Source organism: Meriones unguiculatus, chromosome 16 (assembly GCF_030254825.1).
Source record: "Meriones unguiculatus strain TT.TT164.6M chromosome 16, Bangor_MerUng_6.1, whole genome shotgun sequence".
Taxonomy (NCBI): Eukaryota; Metazoa; Chordata; class Mammalia; order Rodentia; family Muridae; genus Meriones; species Meriones unguiculatus.
In genome coordinates, this window is record NC_083363.1 from 15,460,087 (window position 1) to 15,483,318 (window position 23,232).

The following is a 23,232-nucleotide window of genomic DNA, read 5'->3' on the forward strand; positions in this document are numbered from 1 at the left end:
AATCAAAAGGTAACATTAGTAGAAACAGAAAATAGATTTGTTTCTAATGATTAGCTCTTTTTAAAAAAAAAAAATCCCTACATAAAAGGAGGAGAAAATGGCTGAATCACAATATCTAAACCCTGCAAGGCCACTGTAAGGCAGTGGTTCTCAACCTTCCTAATGCCTAATACCCTTTAGTACAGTTCCTCATGTTGTGGTGACACCAACCATAAAGGATTGCTGTGTCATAACTGTAAATTTACTACTGTTATGAACCATAATGTAAATAAATGTCTGATATGCAGGATATCCAATATGTAACCCCAAAAGGGCCATGACCCACATGGTGAGAACAGCTGTTGTAGGGTTTATGGTACGAGCTCTGTAGAATAGGTTTCAGTATGAGCTCCAACTAAACACCAATGCAAGATATTCCCTAAAAGTCTGGGGGGAAATAAAATCACTTGCTGTGGAATTTTTATAGCTAATGTGATTTAGGAGCATGGCAAGAAGGCCAGATGAAGTCATCCATCTGCTCAGGCCTGAAGAGACTGCGCTTAACTAGATGAACTGACGTGCCACACCTTGTTGAAAAGGCAGGAAACAGGCTAGATGCAATAGTCTTGTTTCCTTGAGTTCTGCCGTGGCCTCTGAACTTCCTCTTGGTACCCACCCATGGCTCCCTATGGTTCCCGGTGTTGCACTTCTCTGGAGCAGTACTGAGATGTGCCATCAAAGCCTGCACATCTCACTCCAGACAGCCCCTATCAAAAAGGCCCAGCTCTAGTGTAAAGCTCCCAGGTCTATTTGAAGAGGCTTCTGACACTCAGTAAGCCTCTCAGTAGATACTGTGTTTGATAGAAGATTTTTCTGCCGCTTATGCAGAATTTCTGCACGGATGACTTCTTTGACTTCTAAGCACTGAGGTTCTTCTGCAGACTTATTTCACTCTTGTCTCAGAAGGCCAGCTGACCATCCCAGCTTTCCCAGGACTGACAGTTTTCCGGGCTCAATGAAAACCCTGTGCAAACTCGGAGGGTTGGTGGCCCAGTTCCTCAAAGCTCTTAAACTTGATGGGCCCTGCATATGTTACCTCTTAACATTGTCATCTTTGCTCCAAAATCTGCCTCTTCGCATAGTTCTGATATGTCAGTAAGCTGACTTGTCTCCATGGATTTCTTCTTTCTGCCCTCTAAGGCAGTGGTTCTCCACCTGTGGGTCAGACCGCTTTGGCGGTCGCATATCAAATATTTTTCATATCATATATTTATACCTCGATTCATAACAGTAGCAAAATTACAGTTTTGAAGTAGCAATGGAAGTAATTTATGGTTGGGGTCACCATAACATGAAAAACTATATTAAAGGGTCACAGTATTAGGAAGGTTAAGAACCACTGGTCTAAGGCTTCAACATGTGCTTTTGTTCCAACTAAAATATCCTTTGAGTCTGTTGTCTTTCTACTAATGTCACTGTATTGATCAAGCCGCCCGTTCCATCATCTCATTTGCCCTGATTCACACAGCAATCTGATCTTTTAAATGTTTATCACCTCACACTGGTTTTCTGTTACCACTCAGCCACCCCTTACTCCACTTTACAGCCTGAAAGGTCCAGTGTCATTCCACTTGTCACAGCTTTTCTGATTGTATCTCATGTTGCCCCATATCTCAGCCCTCAGCCCTGAGATTCTTGTGTATACCAAAAAGCTCTTCCCTTCCCTCTTTTACCCCTAAGTGCTTGGGAGTTCTATCTAGAATGTTCTTTGCTACTTTTTTGGCCTGCCCAGCTCCTTGATTAAATGCCAACTTCGGCCTTTTAATGATCCTATTCAAGAAAGACTGTTTCTTTTGTGTTCTGACATTCATCTACTTTGTTCCGTGCATAGTACTTACCAAAATCCTTGTCTATTTAAACTGCTTCTTATATCCCAACTCTCAGCAGAGTGAGAGTCCAGGACAGCAGTGCTCACAGGACTCCTCTATCTTGATTTACCCAAACTTGATTTATAACAAACATCTGAATCCTTTTGGAGATGTGTAACTGTCTGTCAATCATCAACTATTATGGTTTGGCTACAAAGTGTCTCTCCAAAAGGCTCCTGTACTGTATCTTGGTTCCCAGCTGGTGGCTCTATTGAGAGGTGACTGGATCATGAGGTTACTGATCTCATCAATGGATTAATCCACTGATTAATTAATGTCTGAATAGACTATTGGGAGGTGGTGCCAATAGTCTAGGCAATAGCTGAGTAGGCTATTGAGAGGAGGATGTTGATAATCAATGATTATATCAATACTGAATAAGATGTTTATACAGTTATGGACAAAATGACTATAAAATAAAAAAGTCCCTTGGAAATACTAATAAATAGGAAATCCCAGATATGCCTAAGTGTGCATGTGTAGATGCAAGTTATCTGCTGGCTATCATCAAAGCCTAGAAGGTTGGGGATTGGGGAATAGACTACCCATACGTGAAAAACAACATACCAGCCTGTGACCCAACCATGACTAAACTCCCTTTATTACTCCAAACACTTTGATTGTTTTTCAAATGTAAAGGTGAAAAGGATGATGGTGGTGAATGTAATCTCATATGTATGTGGACACAAGTCCTAGTGAAGAAACTAAGACAGGACCATAGGGGCCTTATGAGATCTTGTCAATGATCCCGTTTTATCATGGATGGCAGAATGGATAGAGACATCACACTTCTCAACAGGACCTCATTCCAGAGTTGAATGTCATTTGTGCATTGGGACACTCACTCAAGCAAGCATATATTCAGTACCTATTATGTATAAGCACTATGATGCTATGAACAATAAGTAGTCCTGTACAAGAAATGTGATGAGTTGAGGCAGAAAATGATGTAAGATAGAGAGGTGACAAGGTGACTACCACTCTTAGACAGTCAGTAAGAGGTCACCCACATCAGCCTCAGCTTTGATACAGGAGGGACGTCAAGAAAGCTCCCATGGCCTTAGTGAAATGGAAACACAGATAAGCAGCATGAGGAGAGATTACCCAGGTAAGTGCTGCTTTTCTTTATAAAATATAATACATTTTTTTTTTTTTTTGCTAAGCCTCAGACTTATGTATCCTAATACCTACCTGACAACTCGATCAAAACTAAGATGCCTATAGCTGAAATCTTTAGTCCCAACCTATCACCCCCTGGAAATAAGTTCTATTCTTAGAACATGACATTCTTTATTACTCTCCCCTCTTTGTCAGACTTTTAACACATGGGGAAGTGCCTATATTAGAGCTTTTCTTTACCAGTAATAGGCTTATTCCCTAGACTTGGGTTTATTTACTTACTTTGTGGAGCACAGGAGGCATCCTGCCTCCTAGAATCGCACAGCAAAACTCCCAAGTCACAGCCATTAACCCACCAGGAACCCAACAGGTCCAAGCGCTAGAGGCAGTCTCCTAAAGATGTGGCTGTGGTGGTGAAGCGCTCCGATATGTGGTCCAAAGCATGCCCTTACCTCCCCCGCCCCCATGCTGATGTGGTGGGGTACCTTCACGTCATCCTGGGGAGGAATCTGTTCTCTTTTCTCCAGCATCATAGCATCTGAAGTCTCCTCTCCAGAGGAGCTTGGCTCGGGACCCACAGCTTCCAACTTGCCATTTTCTCTGGGGACCTGAGGCTGTTCAGTGGACAGGTTTCTCCGAGGGCCTTTGGGAGTACTCCCTTGCTCTTCCGACAGTTTCAGCTTTAGTTCTAAGAGAAATAAATGCCTTGAGTTACCATGAGCTGGAAGGACTAACTGTCCCAAATTAATACAGAGGTTCTCATGAATTCCCTTTTTAGGTATGACCAATGCTAGTGATGGCTTCCAGCTGGCAAAGTCAACCCTAACCTTGAACCAGTATCATAAGCACTCAATGAGCCAGGCAGAGCTCTAGAGCCTGGGCTCTTATGGAGTGGAGAACCCCATGAGACAAGAACTCAGGTGTGAATTGCAGCAGACTTCTGGAAGAAGACTACTCCCCACTGCCCCCACGTTTCCACTGTTGCTTACTACAGCACTTGAAATTCTAAGTGCAGCAGTTTGTTGGCGTGCATGGTAAAAGCTGTGTATAAAGGAAGGCCTCTGGACATACAGGTGCTTATGCATTCTATTTACAGAACTGAGGAAACAGCAGGGATGAGAGGAGCATTGGAAATTCCAGCCCCTACTTGACACATTTCACATTTTTATCTAATGCTCTTTTCCCGCAAAGATTTAACTTTGTGTATGTGTGTGTTGTATGTAATGCCGTGTGAGTGCCCACAGAGACCAGGAGATGATTTCACAACTCCTAGGAGCTAGAGTTAGAGGTGCCTGTGAGCCACCCAGCATCATGGCTACTGAGAACTAAACTTTGGTCCTCTAGAAGAGAAGCAAGCACTCTTAAAACCTGAGATATTTCTCTACCCACTAATGTTAACTTTCAAAATCCAGAGCCCACCATTCTGACAATGGGGCTTTATGCAACCTTAGATGATTGAAAATTAAAAACACACATGGGAATTACCAGGGAATTGCATTATAGAACATGCCATGGGAAGGAGAAGTTGAATTTGAGTAAGACCATTTATACTGATTTTGTTTTCAATTATACAATATAGCTCATTTTCTTCATTTAGTTTTGAGCTCTGGCTTTGTGTTTCATTTATGTTGTTGTTTGATTCAGTGTCTAACTGTAGTGCATGCTTGGCTGCAACTTATTGTGTATCCCAATCTAACAGTCCTCCTGCCTCAGCCTTCCAAATACTGAGCCTGTAAGCCACCATGCCAAGCTCTGGCTTGAAACTTAAACACTGCATGTTTTAGAAGCATGCTACGATATTATAGTTTAGTGCCATCATGTTACTATTCCCTTCTACTTCTCAATCATGAAACTTCCAGAATGTTGGACCATCCCCTATACATCTAAGTGTTGATTTGCAGAAAAGGAGGAGGAAGGAAATAAGTTCATGAGTGCACAGTAATTGTCCTTAGCATTAATAATAAACTACCATCCCATGAAGAAACAAAAGAAAAGGAGCATTGGACCCAGAGGCAGGCAGCCAAGTTGTCTGCCTGGCTCAACAGCTCTAAGCCACATGACTTTCCCTCAGGGCTTATCATGCTCACCTGGACAGTGAAACCGTAGCGTGGAGAACTCCATAGGCTACTTGTGTTCCCAACAATCTTAGGAACCAACTCCACGCACTGGCTGGAGGTCCCAGGTCTCTTGTAAAGAGGTTTATTAAAAGGGCCTGAATGATGTATAGAGTCAACTCAAAAAGAGCTCATCTAAGCAAGAAACTCAAGCTCAAGAAGGCTCAGGCAGAAATGGATTGCAGTTGCCCTTGACATTATGCTATTATAATGGTGCCCCCTCTGAGAGGAAAGACACGTACCTTTGAGCTGTTTTCGACCTTTAGCCAAATCATTCATCCATTTCAGAACTTCAGGGTTTGAAGTCTTGTCACCGTGTGATGGCTACAGAGGAACAGGAAAGTGGAAGTGGATGGGAGTGAGGAAGGAAGAGGGGGAAGGGGAGGAAGAAAGTGGAGGAGGGACAAAGGAGGGGGATGGTGAATTAAGGAGAATGGAGGGAAAGCATAAAAGGGGAGAGAAGGAGAAAAAAAAACAAAAAACAGAAATGTTAAGCAGCTGAGCCACCCAGCTAACTCAGAGACACACTGAGCTGGACGTCGGGGCAGAATTCCAGCAAGTGGAATTGTTCTCGGCTTTCATTCCTGCATGGGCATTATTTCAAAGCATGCCAAGATACCCAACCCATTTTCACACATCCTACACATGCCAGTGCATCCCACTGTCCATCCTCTATCACCTCATAGGCCACCCACAGCTCATACCTCATTTCCAGGCCATACTCTCTGCCAATGGAGATGAACACGGTGATAGTACAAAAGTGAATGTTTCCTACTTTGTATGTGGCCCAGGAGGGAGGTTGAGTACACACCAGTCATGTTCTCAAAGCTCAAGAAAGCAGACCCCAAGTTCTCTGAGACCTGACAAATGTCCTGATAGCCAGGCCATCGGGGATCAGCCCTACTTCGAATCACTAGAAATGAAAATCCCACTGAGCTAGCAATAAAGAGAAACTTAATCATGCGTGTGACCTTGGACAGGTTATTTAACTTCTCTGTGCTCTATTGTCTCACATATTAAAAATGTGAGGATTACAGATCTCTCTCACAGAGTTCCTGTGGGAGATTAATATCTGCAAAGCACTGAGGACAGCTCCAGGTACACACCGAGCAATACAGGAGTGCTAACTCAGACCATCAGTGTTAGCTACCGGCTACCAGCTTACCCTCGCTAGCAGCAGAGGGTGGGTGGTAGCAGTAATATCTCCAAACCTTCAAAGGGATTCTGAATGTGTCTTCACTGACAGACACACAGGAGGGAGACGCGTGACTCTGCCAATCAGATCACTCACTTCTGAGTTCCTGCTCAGAGCACAAAAGTGAACTGTCCCCAGAAAAGAGAAATCATTAGATAAAGGTGGCCAAGGCTCCTTACCCCTGTATACCACAGACCACACTGAATATCCTCCTCCACAGCTACCATGCTAACTTAAAAGCGGGGCGAAGATGGTTGCCCCACCTGTGAGTACACAAGGGACTCTTCTGGGATGCTCAGGATGCCTTCTGCACAGTGGTAGCAGGGAGAAGTGCCTGCGCTGTCAGCAGCCAGTCCTTGAAGACCCGCTACACCCGTGCGAGATGAGAGTCTTCAACGACGGGTGCAGGGTGATGGAAAGCACAGTGTCAAAGGAGGTAACAGTGCTCTGTGACATCACCAGACAAGCGAGAATGTGTGTTGACTGAGAACATGGAATGATTTAGAAACTTATGGGGTGACACAGAAACAATCTAAAAATCAAGGTGGAAAGGAAGGCCGAAGGAAAATCAAGAGGGTTTTTTTTTTTTCCTCAGAAGAAGATGGAATGGGAGATTGTCCTTTCCACGATAGAACCCTAGACTGTCAGAACCATGGACAGTGACACAGTGTCCAAGCCTTCCCTCTGGAGGAAATAAATGTACACATACATATGCACATATATGGCTTAGTGTGGTCCCTACCACAGTCTCCAGAAGGAAGTCATGTGCGAGGATTCGGAAGTGTAGCCTAGCTCTTTGGGTTTAGCTGTCTTGCCATGACTTTCGGTCTTTACGTTTGGTCTCTTGGAACCCTCAGAGAATTCTCCAGTCTAAGGGCACATCTATGCAGGAAAACAGCGCGTCCCTGAATCTACCGACACACCACCGAAGGAGTATACGAAATATACAGGACACACCAGGATATTAAGATGCCCACGGGATGAAAGAGGAATTGGGGACTGAATTTTGAGGACAAAGTACTTGAAAGCCTAAAACCAGGTGCAGAAATGAATTTTCCTTTTGCTGTTCTGCTCTTAGAGGAGCTTTCATAAGGTTAACTTCAGCTTGTGAGGGAGATGGCTTCCAAATCACAGTAGTTTCCACACATTCGCCATAGCTTTTCAGGCCTCTTTGTGTCTGAATGGAAATGTCTAGTGGAGCACCTTAACAGTCAGACAAACTCACTACTATAAGATTTGTTATGAGATAGGTAATTAAAATGAGGCAGTCAGATATCTTATTGCAGATACTATTGTGGTAGATTTGTACTAACCAAAAAAAAAAAAAAAAGGTTCATAAGACACTTTAGAAAGACTTTTTTTTTTTTTTTTCCAATGCAGTTTATTCAGGAACCTTGAACAATCATCGGACCCTGGGGAAAGCCAGCCCACAGCTTAAATAGCCTCTGGGTAGCCAACCCCAGCGTGCCACGTAGGCAATGCAGATAGGTCCACATACATGGAAGCAAGCCAGATCCTCAGCCTTAGCCAAATGTGGAGTTGTTTGTGACAGAGAGCACTCACCATCGGGAAGGTGGAAGGCGGAAACCAGCTCCATCTTTAAGGCGCGGCATTACGCAGCTCTCTACAGTTCCCCCTTTTTGTTTTAGACGCATCAGGCAAGAGTAGAGGTCTGATCTCTGATATTAGAAATAAATTGGGACTTTGTACCGATGTTCAAAAGACTTCTGATTGTTCTGATTGGCTATAAAAATACTCGGGTTGTCCTAACTAGATTCTATGTTGTATGACTCTTAAGAGTTCATTTCACCTCTCTGGGCCATTTCTTCAGCCATTGGATAAGAAAAAGTCTGGCTGGCTGTCATTGAGAGTAAATATCTGAGCCAGATGGTGGTGGCACACACCTTTAATTCCAGCACTTGGAGGCAGAGGCAGGTAGATTTCTGTGAGTTTGAAGTCAACCTGGTCTACACAGTGAATTCCAGGACAGCCAGGGTTACACACACACACACACACAAAACTGCCTCAAAAAGAAAGAAAGAAAGAAAGGAAGGAAGGAAGGAAGGAAGGAAGGAAGGAAGGAAGGAAGAAAGAAAGAAAGAAAGAAAGAAAGAAAGAAAGAAAGAAAGAAAGAAAGAAAGAAAGAAGAGACACAGAGAGAGACATTCCATCCAGGTCTACATTTGGCAGAGATGGAAAGACATCACAGAAGCAGAGATGCCCAACAGGAGCTAAGGTCCAGAAATTACCAGTAGAGGCTGTTAATACCACTGTCCAGCTGATGGGAAGGAAAGTAGGCCTTACACATGGCAGGTGGCTTGCCAGGCCTTTAGCGACAGACTGACACCCTACAACAGAAATGAGGGGATGTCCTGTTTCCTTGGATGCCTAAGGTGCTGACTGCAAAAACAACAACAAAAAGATAAACACTGATACAGCAATTAGCATGAGCTCCCTCCACCTACCGCTCTAGCATCTATACCCCTGCTCTCTGTGTGTGTATGTGTGTGTGAGAGAGAGAGACGGGGGGGGGGGGGCGATGATTGCTTCCTCTCTTGCCTTTAAAGTTTTTCGAGATAGGGTGAAAAGTGCCAAGAGTAATTCTCTAAATAAAATAGGCAGCTCTTGGTGGCTGTAATAGTTGAGAAAAATAACCCAGGTGCACAGCGCAGATGGAGACCCCGTGCACATTTAATGTGCACAAGCCACCTTCATTTTCTCTCAAGACAGAGCCTGTCATGGAGCCTGCTTGGCATTGTGCAAACAGTCAGTGACACCTAGGATCTTTTGCTCTCTTCATAGCCAACACTGCAGTAAATGCTGCATAGGTTCCTTCAACAGTATCCTCACACTTCAGTTACTGATTGCACGACTTGGAACAGAAAGTAGCATGTCCAAAGACAGGAGGCTGCTGAGGGTATGTGTTGGACTGTGATGCACAACAGTCTGACTCAGGAATGGCCAGCTCAGAAGCACTCACAGGCTCAAAAATAGAACTCCCATTTGTTACTCTGCAGTGTCCATGATGGTGGTGTGATGGGTAAACTCCAGCAGATCAAAAAGGAAGCCAGCTCCTTCTGGAACACTGGGGCTAACAAAATGGACACTAAGGATCCTATGACCCCTCTGCTCAAGCCTCCTCATCATTAACTTACTGCTCTAAGCCTCAAAGGATAGCTCATAGCTACTTAGAAGTCTTCAGTGGTCCTGGGGTAAAGGCGGAGACAATAGGTAGAGACATCCCTCATGCATGGACAGAGAGTAGCCATTACTGATGAACGAAAGGATGCTACAATATCCTTGTTCAGACAGTCCTGAAAGTACATCTCATTGCAGCCTTTCTATAAAACTAAACACCATTCCTTAAAACCACCATCTCGGTGAAGTCAAGGCCACACAGGATAGGAAGGGGGAAATGGACAATCACCCTCCTGGCCCCTCTGCCCCAAAACTTATCACACACTCACAGGAATGTTCCTATTGCCCCTGTGCCCAGTGCTTAGAGAGCCTGTAAATATTTCAAGATGTTTGAGAGACTATTCCCTTGCTCTATTTTATCCTAATAACAAGCCGTTCTGGGCTGTCTGCCAGAGGCCCACTATCTTTGTGCAATTCTCTGCGAATCTGAATTTTCTCTACTCCATGGTCACTAAGAGAGAAAGTAAATATAAGCAGCTTTGGACAGGCAGACACTAATCTATGACTCTGTGGTTGCATGTCTGAGAAAAGGAAAAGCTGGCCGGCAACTCTGCAGAAGCCAGCAGGAGGACTGGTGTCTGCTGGGAAAAGACGGTTCTGTTCTTATTAGTAGCTTCACCAGGTGCCACCGCTCATCCACCAGAAAGGTCTTTCATGCCAAACAAAACAAGCAAACCCAAAAATGTCTCCATCATTAAGTTAGAGTTTCTGCACGTTGGGTCCCAAAATTCTTATCAACACAGGCAAAGGAGTTCAGCACAAAGGTTTCTTTAAAAAATTTTTTTTTAATCTGCTAAAATTTCCAGTTGTTTTTTATTTATTTATTTATTTATTTATTTATTTATTTATTTATTATTTATTCAGCATTCTGCCTGCATGTGTGCCTGCATGCCAGAAGAGGGCACCAGATCATATATAGTATGAGCCACCATGTGGTTGCTGAGAATTGAACTCAGAACCTTTGGAAAAAGAGCCAGTGCTTTTAATCTCTGAGCCATCTCTCCAGCCCCAAGCTCCAAATTTTTGATCTAGAAAATAGTGTCAATAAGGATGCTCAGAAAGAAGGGAGGAAATGAATAATTAATTTAAAAATAAGAGCTACAGTGAGTACGAAGTAGCCTAGCAGAGACAGGTTGCCCACAAGTGAGAACAAAACAGACTCATCGTTAAACTTAGCTCATGATGCGGGACATGGGTGCTCAGCAGATAGAGAGCTGTCAGCCAGCAAGGAGGGGAAGCCAAAGCCGAGGAATGGAGATCAGAGATCCACACACTTGTCTGACACCATCTGCACTTTTCATTCAACCCTGGGCTACCTACCCGATATTTCTTTTCTTGTTCAAATTTTTCTTCAAACTTCCGAATTTTCCTCTTGAGGCTTTGGATGTGCTTAGTGAGCTGCGTGATAGTCTGTGGCTCCTTGCCATCCCCACCACTGCAGCGAGAAGAGCTTCGTGGCCTGCCATGGTTACAGACAGACAAAGAACGTTTTCAGCAAGGGCTTCAGTGACCACTGCTGCCTGACCTTTGAACCCCATGATATCAGAGCATTCCAGAGGGCAGCTCCTTATGTGACTTGTCCACCAGGAGTCCCCACTCATCCCTGTGACCTCTGACTACAGCTTTGCATTATGGGCTAATATGCTCAATATCAAATATCAGCATAATGTCAAAATATCAGCACAAGAAATACACATCTCAAAGAGTAGTAAGGCCAAGTTGGGACTCAGAAGAGGGTCCTTGCAGAGGTGTCACGAGCCACAACTAAATAGCATTTCAAAGAAAGATTTAGATGTGTGGTTAACTATCCTGACACAAGAGAGCCTTTTTCAAATACGTCAAAAGGAATGGCCTTCTCTCCAAAAAAAGTATTTCCACAGACTCAACATGACATACACTTTCCATGCACATAAACTTACTAAGACCCTCGGACCCTTCCTACAGGAACCCAGGCCGGGACAACTCAAGAACAGCAGTAAGCTATGAGGGAGAAACTAGGGACACAAAGGCAAATAAGCTAAAAGCAAATACCACAGAGTTCCCGGAACTTACCCCCATCTAAAATGCAAGGAACCAATGCAGAGTGCAATGTGGACCCCACTTTTAGCACACAGAGACGCTGCTACGTGACCAATGTGGGGGTCATATCTGACACAAAGAGAAACTGCTGTATCTAGCTGCCTGGTTAATCTGGGGAGGACAATAGGTTTTGTTGTTGTTGTGTTGTTGTTTTGTTTTAGGTACCAACCACTCTTCTAGCTCCCCAACAAGGAGCTGAGGGGAAGCTTTCTAATCTACACTTCAGCCACATGAGAAGCACCCTGAGCTAGTTAAGAATGACACTTCAGAGGCTTGCACAGACGCATGTTTCTCATTCTTCCCCAAAACTTCCAAAACATGTGTCCTGACTCTCATGACCATTTTTTCCCGAGACCTCAAGTCAGTATAGAAATGGTACTCCCAACTGGAGAGGCACATCTGCCCTGTTTCAGAGCCCAGTTTCACGGTAGGTTATGAAATATCTTTTGAAAAACTATGCGAAATGAAGATGGTCATCAGAATGGGTTTTCTTACATCATAAACTGCTGGCTGCTGGGTGGAGACGGGGCTGACTCGGGGTCCAAGTTGAAGCGCTGACTTTGGCTGAAGATGGAGCATCGTGGCGACAGCAGTGGATTGTCACCATCGGTGATGTGATAGAGCAGCCTGCTTGTGCCTGCAGACTGGGGGTCTTCTGGCGTACCGTCGGCATCACTCTGTGCATCTTTATGGGTTGGCACAGGGTCTGGGGAAACAAAAAGAGATCCAGACTTAGGAGTGACAGAGGACTTGAAGCTGCCATGTTCCTAAATAAAGATCATAGCACCAATGAGAACAGCGCGTTTCTGTCCTGTCTCTCTTCTGGAGAAATGAAAAGCTTTCAAAATACTGTCATGTTTGTTCTCATAAAACCTGGATAGATGATATTACAAAGCCACCAACAAAAGCATCAGAAGACTACACAGAGTGAGTTATTCCAACCAGCGCAGCACAAAGATCCCATTTCATATCATTTGCATAAGGCAGAGGGTACCCTGAAAGGATCTAAGAATGAACAGGAGTTTGGGTAAAAGAAATAGACGGTGAAGAAAAGTCCTGTGGCATTGTGTGCACATACACACAAATGCACAAGTAAATATAAAAATATCTTAAAACAAGAAGAAAAAAATTAAGGACAGGTATGATGATGACAATGAAGAGATGGATAACGATAGACAGACAGATAGATAATAATGAAAGAGGCTACAAAGTAACTCCAAACAATCTACAGAGTTAGGAATGTCTCTGTTCTACTTTCCAAAATATTATGTAACACTCCATTTTGGAAAAAAAAAAAAATACGATACGATACGATACCGCCCCTAGCAGGTCAGCTCTGGACCCTGATCTGAATGTGACCCACTCCCCTTTCCCTCTTAAATTAGCTTCCTAGTTCTCACCAGGGCCAGTCTAGATGTCGGTGCCCCCTGTGCTCAGGGGGAGATGAGAGATAGATGTGCCAGCATGCCAGCAAAGGATCTGAAGAAGCTAGCCCTAGACTCAAAGATCTACCTCCCTTTGCCACCCAAGTGCTGGGATTAACGGTGTGTGCCACCACACCCAGCCCAGATTTAATCCAGATCTTTTGAGGTGGGAAGACACAGTTCTATTCTGTGCCACCCCTTCAGCTGCCAGCCTATATAAAGGGCATGAATGAAGGAAGCGTCCTGTCTTTGCCTCTCAATCTTGTTGGCAAGTTCATTCCTTCACTGCCATTAGAACCGACTTCTTCAGGATTCTGGAGAACAGTGAGACCAGCTGAGACATCTAGCTTTGTGGACTGAAAAACTATTGGATTCTTGGACCTTCCATTTGTAGACAGTTATTGTTGGACTAGCTGGATTGTAGCCTATAAGCCATTCTAATAAATCTCATATGTATGTGTGTATGTGTGTGTGTATGTATGTATGTGTATATAATATCAGATATACTCTGTTCTCTAAGTTCTATTCCTCTATAGAGCTAATACTACTGGTAATTTGGTAGAGCCTTAGTTTTTGTCCAAACATACAATTTGAATTGAGAACAGGTTTAATTAAATCAGTTGGCAAGTGTTTTGTGTGTACACTTGTGTAGACAGATTCTTTGAGCTCTCTGCTCAAAAGAGGCCAAGGCAGACTCAAAACCAGTGCTGCCATCTGGGAACAGAGCTGGCAGCCTCTTCCATTCCCACAGGGAAAAGTACGTGGCCACCTTGAACTTGGTGTCTTCTTAAGGATCCTGAGGACATGATGTTTGTTTCTTCCAAAGTAGGGAGCAGCTTGCCAGGGCCCATGTTACAGGGCATGACCTGTTACAGTTCAGAGGCGGGGGCTGTGAGCCAAACGTCTGCTAGGTCTATGCTGGGTGGGGGGCAGGGCGCGGGGGTATTGAGCCATTTGCTGGCTTGCTTCTGTCTCCTTGTATCAGACACACAGGGCTGTGAAAAGACACAGAGGAGAACTGCTCTCCAAGCCATTGACGTGGGACGGCACTAACACACGGCCAAAGGACGGATCTCGTGTTAGGTACTCACGAAACAATACAAAAAATTCTTCTTTATAATGATCAAAATCTCTGTCACAGATGTATCTTAAACGTTGGAAAAAGAAAAGCCACAGGAATATAAATTTTGAGGCGGGGCTTCCTAAAAGGTGAAGTGGGAGGTATCTTACCCTGTGAGAACCCGGTCCGGGAATGGGGTCATGTGAGAAGTCTAAGTGCTTATGAGAGCGCTCCAAAAAACAAGACAGGGGTCTAGGGACCTCAGTTTCTTCAAAACACACAATCGTTCTTGGAATCCATTTTTGTGCTCCTCCAAGATGTAGCAGATAAGGGGTGAGTTTACTTCAAATTACTCGCTGCTTGCTATTATTATTCAGTTAAATGTTTAAGCTATCCTTTATACGACTCTGTGGAAAAACACGTTTTTGCCACTTGTGGCTTGTCTACTGCTTGAACGGAGGACACCTTTACTCGTGTGACCTTTCTTAACCTCCAGAGGATAAATTGTTTGAGGCTCTGAGTGAAGTTGGCTATTGCAAGAGACTTCAGTTCGCCTCATTTCTAGGCTCCATCCTCCCAGGCCTCTAGAGCGGTGACATTAGCCTAAGTGCAACAGAGCAGAAATTGTTCGTGTGAATACCAGATCTTCCATTGGCTAAGAGGTATGGCCATCAGTGAAGCTTTTAACACTGTGTGTGTGTGTGTGTGTGTGTGTGTGTGTGTGTGTGTGTGTATACATGTGCCTGCATGTACTTGCAATGAGTATACCACTGAGGGTCATGTGAGGGTCAGAGGCTAATTTTCCAGGGTTGGTTCTCTCATTCCATAATGTGAGTTCTGGGATCAAATTTATGTGGTCAGGCTTAACAACAAGTGATTTGACCCACTGGCCGCAAGATGAAACTTCTAAAAACTCATTTTCTTCATCTACTGAATGAGGAGAAAAGTGATGCCTTCCTCACAAGACTAGGTAAGGATGAATTAAACAAAGCCGTGTCTTTCTGGACTTTAGCATACCTCTGCAGCCTATTATATATATAATATTATATATTATACATAAAATTATATATATTATATATAATATATATGTAATATATTATATATGTATATATATTGTATGTGTGTGTCTAGACATGATTGCAAGTTAGTTTTAAATTTTTCAGTTTAAATCAGGAGAATTACGTTAAAGGAGTTGTTAATCTGATTGGCTAGCCACACCTATTAAACTAATCAACATTAAAATAAGTTCATCTTAACCATCTCAGTGTTGGGCTACGGATGAGCCTGGGGTCCAGGCACTTGGCACCAGCATGCAGGAGGCCCTGAGCTCCATCTTAAAAATCTCCGAAACAAAACCAAAGTTTTTCCATGCATCCTTGTAAGACATTAGAATAAGGCATAGAACATTCTCTCTTTGGGAACTCTGATTTTAGCAGTCATTATAGAATAAGGAATTGAAGTATTATTCTGAGAACCTCCTAGGAGCACCTGTAGGGTACACACTATAAAAGCTGTCAATCAATTTATGCCTCAACATTTTAGACCTCCTGCCAGTGTTTGTTTTCAAAGAAGAATAGCATCAAGCATTTGTGGAGTGACTCACTATGTCCCAACACTTTTTCTGAGAGTTTGGCATCACAGTCATGTGTAGCTGGTTTTCAATTCAGTAGGGAAGGTATAGAGCTAGGCTGACCCATTCAGGGGGTAGGGGAGCGGAAGTACGGTGAGCTCTGACCAGTTCCTCAAGCAGAAGATGACACATTGCTATTGCCGGAAGATAAAATGTCCTTGGCATCCCACTCGCCGAGCAGCAGGGAACACAATTACCTCCAGTATGTGGAGGCCAGGAGACCACTTCTGATCTGGCTACAACCCCAGGCAGGAGCAGATGTTATGTTACAATGAGTCAGCCAGATTTAAAAATGTATCTTCCTAAAGTGGATTTTTTTTTTAATCAACTCAAACTTTAAATAAATCTCTGCAAGAGCCTGAGAGGGCTTGCTCAGATCTGGCAAAACAGTACATAAGCTAGAGTCTTGCAGACTTATTATTTTTACTCTTGGGTGGGCTTCTGGGTAACACTCGGATCTATTCCAATGGCCAAACAACAGCGTTGGCTGGTTTGGGGAGTGAAATGAGCCCAAAGCATGTCCAAGATCTTAGCAATTTTCAAGCATAAACATTCTGGCCCTGGTGGTCTCAGAACAGACAGCATGAAAGGCAGTACTGTTACACCCAAGAGAAAGGCTATGGAAACAAACCCAACTGTCACAGTGAGCTTCAGCTGTCACCTAGAGTCACCTAGAAAGGGGGAACTTTAACTGCTGTGTTGTCCAAATGAAAATGACCTATGGCTATATCTGTGAGGCATTTTCTTCATTGCTAATTGATGCAGGAAGACTGAGCCCACGATCCCTAGGCTGTGTGAGAGCCATAGCCATACATGCTGCAGGGGAATCAAGCCAGAGACCAGCATCCAGAGAGCAAAGCTTCACGCCTCTGGGTTCCTGCCCTGGCTTCCCCTGATGATGACTGTACAAGCCTAAGATGACCCCTCACCCCAAGGCCATTTTTTTAAGCATTTTATCACAGCACCAGAAAGCAAACTAGAACACCAACCAAAAACATCTAGTGAATTTTGTTGTGTTGCATTGTATAGATATAGTATTTGTGCTTCTGAAGCTAACCAGGAAGCATGGAGACAGAAAAGAAAATGGGGTACACCTAGAGTCATGCCAATGTAATGGCTGCTGGGGAAGCAGACGGACTTACTCAGTTAGAAGATCAACGAGGAGAGAGGAGTATCACCATGCCCAAAGTGGCTATGAACATTAGGGCAGATGAAAAAAAAAAAAATCTGGGTTGGGCTGGCAGCTTAAATAGCTATCTGGCAGTCTGAGTTTTAGGAGTAACATTCTTTTTCTTTCTAAAAGTTAGCTATAGATATGACCTCAGTCAAGGACATGGCCATCTCTACATTTTGAAATGCTTTCTTTGGTAAACAAAGTGTGGATGTAATAGGACCTACTTTAAACACTATGAAGATTGCTATAAAAGCAAGGGAGAAAAAAAAAATCAACAGAACTCACAGAGTCGGGTCAGAGGCAGAGCGGCCGCTACATTTTTATTGCAACAGATGGAGTTCCAACTTTAAAAGCCATCTGTTCCATTGATTATTGCTGTTATAGATACCCTCTGCTTAAGGAGGTAAGTATAATATCAATCATGTTTAAGGCTCTAACAGGGATCTGAAAAATGAAATGTAAATGGTGCCTCCCACCCCTGAAAATATTAGAAATATTATACAAAAGTCAGTATTTAAAGACAAATGTAGTCATCATGAGGTGGAACTAGTGAAATGTAAATTCTGAATTTGGCCAGAATGCCCACCTGTTAAATGATAGGTGGGCTGTGAAGACAGATTAGCAGGCGAACACATTTGCCACCAAGTCTAAAAACCTGAATCCAATACTGAGGAAGCATACTGAAGGTTACACTCTGACCTCCACAAGTTTATAAAGACATGTAAATGTACCCATATGCAAGCACACACACACACACACACACACACACAAATAATTTAAATTAAAAGTTAAAAATAATAATAGCTAACATTTCTTGAACATTTGCCCTAACTAGCCTGTGGAGTATTTCACATATATTCTATGCAATTTCACAACAAAACTTAGAAGGGTCTTCTTTCTACTATTTTTTAACAAAAAGGAACCTGTGAAGGTCATCAAACTAGCTTATGAAAATAGGCAAGAGGCTATTATTTCAGAACAAAACTGAATATTAAATATAACATATTTAGCCTTTCAAGAAGACTATGATCTAAATTTCATACCAAGGTCATTTAAAAATAAAACCAAATAACTGTGTCATGTTTTGCAATGAACACAAACTCTCTCTTGACATATGTAGCAAAGGGCAAGGTTGAATTTATATCTTTTTGACAGACATGTCAGTATTAATGCTTGCAAACAGATCCTAGATTAATCTTATTTTACATTTCTAAAATGGCATCTGAACAGAAATACACAGTGATAGGTTTTTAGGCACTGTGTTTTTTTAAGAAACATGTTTGGGTGTCTTCCCTGCTGTGTGCCACATGTGTACCTAATGCCCAAGAAGTCCAGAGCCTATGAGATCCCCTAGAACTGGAATGACAGGTAGTTATGAGTCACCAGGTGCTGGGTGCTGGGTCCTCCAGAAAAACAGCTAGTGTTCTTAACCACTGAGCCACCTCTCCAGGCCCAGGTGTACATAATTTTTTTGTCAGGAAAACACCAAACAGCCTCAGGCCAAGGCCTCAAACCATGGGAAGTAACACAACAGCAGCTGACTTGCCCTGTGAGCCAGTAGGTGATGGAGCTGGTGGGAACTGGCCCATCTGCTCTCGACACGTGATACGCACTGAGTTATTAGCTTGATTGGCAGCATACTTTGCGTTCTTAAAAAATACATAGATATAACAGAAAAGCTGATAAATTTAGTCACATCAGCAGGAATGGCTTGGAAAGCAATCCTAAAGCCATCATTATTTTATAAAAAGAAAAAGTTTTATGCCCATGGTTTTAAAGCTATTAAAGTACTTTTGGAACTGATACCATTATAGATTCCCATGGCGTTAGGAGATTTGATGGGTGGGGTCCCCTGTTCACTGTGTCCTGTCCCAAGCCTATGAATGATAACATTTGGCAAAAATCAAACTACCTCTGCCCATATTAATGAATAAAATTCCGATTTAATCCAGTAGGACTCAAACAGCAGACTCAAAAAGGCACAAGTTCTGATCAGAGAAGCTAAAATGACCGTGGGGATAGCGAGCTAAAACAGATAAATTAACTATAACCTTGGGTATTGGAACTTCAGTCTAAGAATAGATTCAGACTATTTTTACTAATATTTTACTAATATTGTTGAATTTATTAGTAATGTTGACGTATGGGAACTAAGTTGGGCTGGTTAGGGAATGCTGATGGAAAAGAACTGGAGAAACTCCCATCCCAACCTGTCCCCTTTGCTCCCATTCCCTGCCCACCACTACCTGTGGCACTGACTCTCCTCTTTAATCTTGGGATTGTGATGAAACCAGCCTCAATTGATTAGTAAGATAAATAGGAAAATCCATTCCAGCATTGGAAGTGAGCAAAGAGACCATGGTTAGTTTTTGTTGGTGCTATTCATCAAAACATTATATTGCATTCTTCTATGCCTAAGTGTTACTGGCACTGGGAGCTGCCAGTCTTTTGTCGGGGAGGTCACAGTTTGAAATGCCTTATAGAAAAGGCTAAGCAGGAATCCCTGGCCTCCAGCCAGTAGCACAAGCACCCATCCCAATTGTGACTACCAAACTACCAAATCCATCCCTTGTATCACCAAATGTGCCCAACAGAGGCAACACAAAATGAGCCCAACTGGAAAATCAACTGAAGACAAACACATTAGTGCCACTTTCTGCAGCAGCAGCTTTTTTTTTTTTTTTTTTTTTTTTTTTACCTTCAAGAAGACCAATAGGTTCTAGAAAGGGAGGTGTTTCAGTGGTTAGGAGCCCTCACTGTTCTTATAGAGGATCCGAGTTCAGTTCCCACAACACGCATGGCAGCTGAAAACCTTCTGTCTCATTCCAGAGGATCCAACATCATCTGCTGGCCTCTACACATGGTGCACACACATACATACATGTAGGCAAAATATTCATATACATAAAAATAAATATATCTACATATATATACATAAAACCTACACATATAAGTACATATATGGTTCAAGAAAGGTTTACAGGAATACATAAACACAAAAATCCATGCAGGTCTACACAGCCATATGAGTAATGAAGCATCTAAGAGGTATTTGGGGATTATGTGAGCTTCTGAGGTTGAAATGATATATATCCTCTCTAATACAACCTTCATAGCCTACCTGAGGCTGGCCTTCAGATAAATAAAAGAACAAGTCATATGAATTATGACGGCCACCTGTTGGTACACCTGCAATTAGATTTGTTTTATAAATCCAACTGTAAGCTGCACCTACAGCAAGAACATATTTCATGACACCCTGGTGTGGTGCTGAGTTCAGGGAAGCTTGTCCAGCGTCTAGTTCCATCCCTATATTTCAATTTTGCATTGGAAGGTGTCTAACCCTCTCATCTAGAGAATCATAAGGATTTCCAAGTAATGTGCTACTCGGAATGAGAAGGCAGCACTCACTTTGACGGAGATTTAGGCAAGTCCTATAGATCACACAAAATCCCTTAGTAGAAAACAGATGGTCTACATCCAGGTCTTACTCAAATGGAACACTTATAAATCAAGACCTTAGGACGGAACTATGCTTGGGATGATCTTTTTGTGCACTGCATAAAGGTATCTTTGTATTTTTCAAGTGCTTATTTCTGCACGGCAGAGAGTTTCGTACAATTATTTATGTGAAGCATCAGTTGTCTCAGTGTTTTGTAAACACACTTCTCTCACCTCCTGATTGGTTTAATAAAGAGCTGACAGTCTCTTAGGGAGGCAGGAGAGCAAAGGCGGGGCGTCTGGCCAGAGATAAGAACTGTGGGAAGAACTGAGAGGCCGGAAATTCACCAGCCAGACATGGAGGAAGGAACAGTGGTGAGACAGTGAGCGGTAACAGGCCACATGGAAAACATGACTGGAATAAACTGAGTTAATTACATTAAACAAGCTAGTGGGGAAATAGCCAACTAAGGCTTAAGCTATAATAAATAATAATAAGACTCTGTGTCATTATTCCATCCTGTGGTGGTCCAAAGAAAGTCCATTATAGAACTATGTACTGCTGAAAGAATATTCGTAGCAGTGGGTGTCCATCTACCCTTGGGGACAGTGTTGGCCATAACTTCCGTCCTATCAGTCATCCTTGGAGACACATATGAAATGCCAAATTCTTTCTGTGCACACTTCAAAATGGAAAGCTTTGTAAAGACAACCCTCAAGCCATTTACATCCAGTGACACCAGGATAGACACTCTCTAATGCCAGAGTGAAAATATTTACTTAAACAATGTGGCTAGTGAATAAAGAAAGTTCCTTTCTCACACTTCTGCAGGTGGGAAGCATGAGGTCACGCCACCAGCAATGTCAAGCCATTGAGAGGGCCTCCTTCCAGGCTACCATTTGCTGACTTCCCACTGCACCCTAACACAGTGGAAAGCCAGTCCCCTTCATTTCTGACAGGAATCGCCCCATTCATGAGGGCTGCAACCCCAATGTCCCTTCTCCAAAGACCTTTATGCTAGAGAGCAGGTTTCAAGTACAAGGAGGCACAAAGATACAGTCAGTATCAGTTTCGATCTTACGCCAAGTGTTTGGCAATTGCAGACATGCTGACCTATGCAAGATTATATCGGAAACTATGTACTCCTCGGCATGGAAGAGACATTTTAACCCCAAACCAGAAAATCCCCCATAAGCAAGAATAGTTCATGAACCTTTCAACGCTCTCAAATCGCCCCATCAATTTGCTCTAGGGACCTCTGTATTCTTAAGATTTCTCTCCGCTCCCTTCCTTGTTCACATGCCATCTCACCTGCCTATGACCTTGGTGTGTGAATACCTTCCTTATCTTGATGTTAACAGATAAAGCTGATCGGCCCTGGATTCCAAGTCACAAGGTCCCTGTGGTCCACTGATAAAACAAGTAAAGCATTCTGAAAAGCTCTCTGCAGAGACATCATCCACTTGACTAGAAGATCCTGTTAACCAGAGTGTTTATAAACTATGTAGAGTGTAGGACCTCCACCCATGACTGTCTAAGGTGAAGCCTTGAAAACCTCCATGTGGGAAAAACTTCCCAGCGATTATGGTGTACAAGAAGCCTCCAGAATGCTGTTGAGAACAGAGTGTGCCTACAAGGCACCCGGAAATCCCTTCTTGTGACAGGTGCAGTTTGAAACCAGCTTCACAGGACAGGAAGCCATTTCAAGCATCTTACTTGGTGAGTAGTAATTTTACAGCCAAGAAATTTAGTTAAAGACCAAGATTTGACCCACCAGACAAGGAACCCATCTTCCATCAGACCATCAGTTCAAAAGTGTACTGTGAAATTTAAGTAACTTAATTCATGTACGAATTAAGTCTACGGTGAAGCCAAACCTTTTTATACTGACATCAATTTATACTTGTGAATTTTACCATTGCTGCCAAATCATATCCAGGAATTCCTATAAAACTCACTGGGTCAATTCTGTCCTTCCTATACTAATTATTGAATCAATGATTAACACAGAGTTCAGGGCTAGCGGGTACAACTTTAAGAAAATTAAATATAAATTAATATGGATTTGTGATAATCTTAGCCCTGTTTTCACCAGGAATTTAAATACACATCCATGCATACACATGTACTCATGCACGGGTATTATACACACATATACAAACATACATACACATATACACAGTTCCAAAATATGAAAAAAGAAAAACCCTGGTGCGGTGGCACACGTCTGTAATCACAGCGCTCACTGGGCAGAGGCAGATAGATCTCTGTGAGTTAAAGGCCAGCCTGGTCCACAAAACAAGTCCAGGACAGCCAAGGCTACACAGAGAAACCCTGTCTCACAAAACAAAAACGAAAAAGAAAAAGAAAGGAAGGAAGGAAAGAAGGAGGGAGAGAAGGAGGGGGGGAGGGAGGGAGAAAGGAGGAAGGAAGGAAGGAAGGAAGGAAGGAAGGAAGGAAGGAAGGAAGGAAGGAAGGAAGGAAGGAAGGAAGGAATCCATACAGACGCTTCCTACCAATTAGAACTGCTAATCCATCTACGGACATGGAAGGAGGAAATCTCACAGGGCCCCACCCCTAGACAAAGAATTCAGGCAACAGTAGGATGTTGAGGGTGAGAAGTAGCCTTCCCCCATGGAGGAGCCGCCTAACGGGTCATCCAATCCCACGTCTTCAGCCCTGAAATAATGTATATGCAAGCAATACTAAACAGACTAACAGGTTTTGTGCATGTAGTGTGTGGAGAAAGAAAAGATGGGGAGAGGAAGAAAGAAGGGGGGAGAGAAAGAGAGAGGAGAGAGAGAAGCAAACATCAAACAATTCAAAGACTAATTTAAATTTTTCTTGAGACAAACTGGGCACGGCACCGCGTGCCTGTAATCCTAGCACT

The 23,232-nt window shown here is 43.0% G+C and overlaps 1 protein-coding gene across 5 annotated transcripts in view; it reads right to left on the reverse strand.

Moving 5' to 3' along the window:
• The window catches only part of Fam13c (family with sequence similarity 13 member C), a 104,872-nt gene that overhangs the window by 11,033 nt on the left and 70,607 nt on the right, over positions 1 to 23,232 (reverse strand). For all 5 annotated transcript variants that reach the window (XM_021653392.2, XM_021653389.2, XM_021653388.2 and 2 more), the window contains 4 exons: positions 12,108 to 12,318; positions 10,854 to 10,992; positions 5,383 to 5,464; positions 3,512 to 3,714 (listed from right to left, as the gene is read on the reverse strand). In XM_021653392.2, the coding sequence (XP_021509067.1) occupies positions 3,512 to 3,714; positions 5,383 to 5,464; positions 10,854 to 10,992; positions 12,108 to 12,318 (635 nt within the window). The remainder of the gene's footprint in view (positions 1 to 3,511; positions 3,715 to 5,382; positions 5,465 to 10,853; positions 10,993 to 12,107; positions 12,319 to 23,232) is intronic.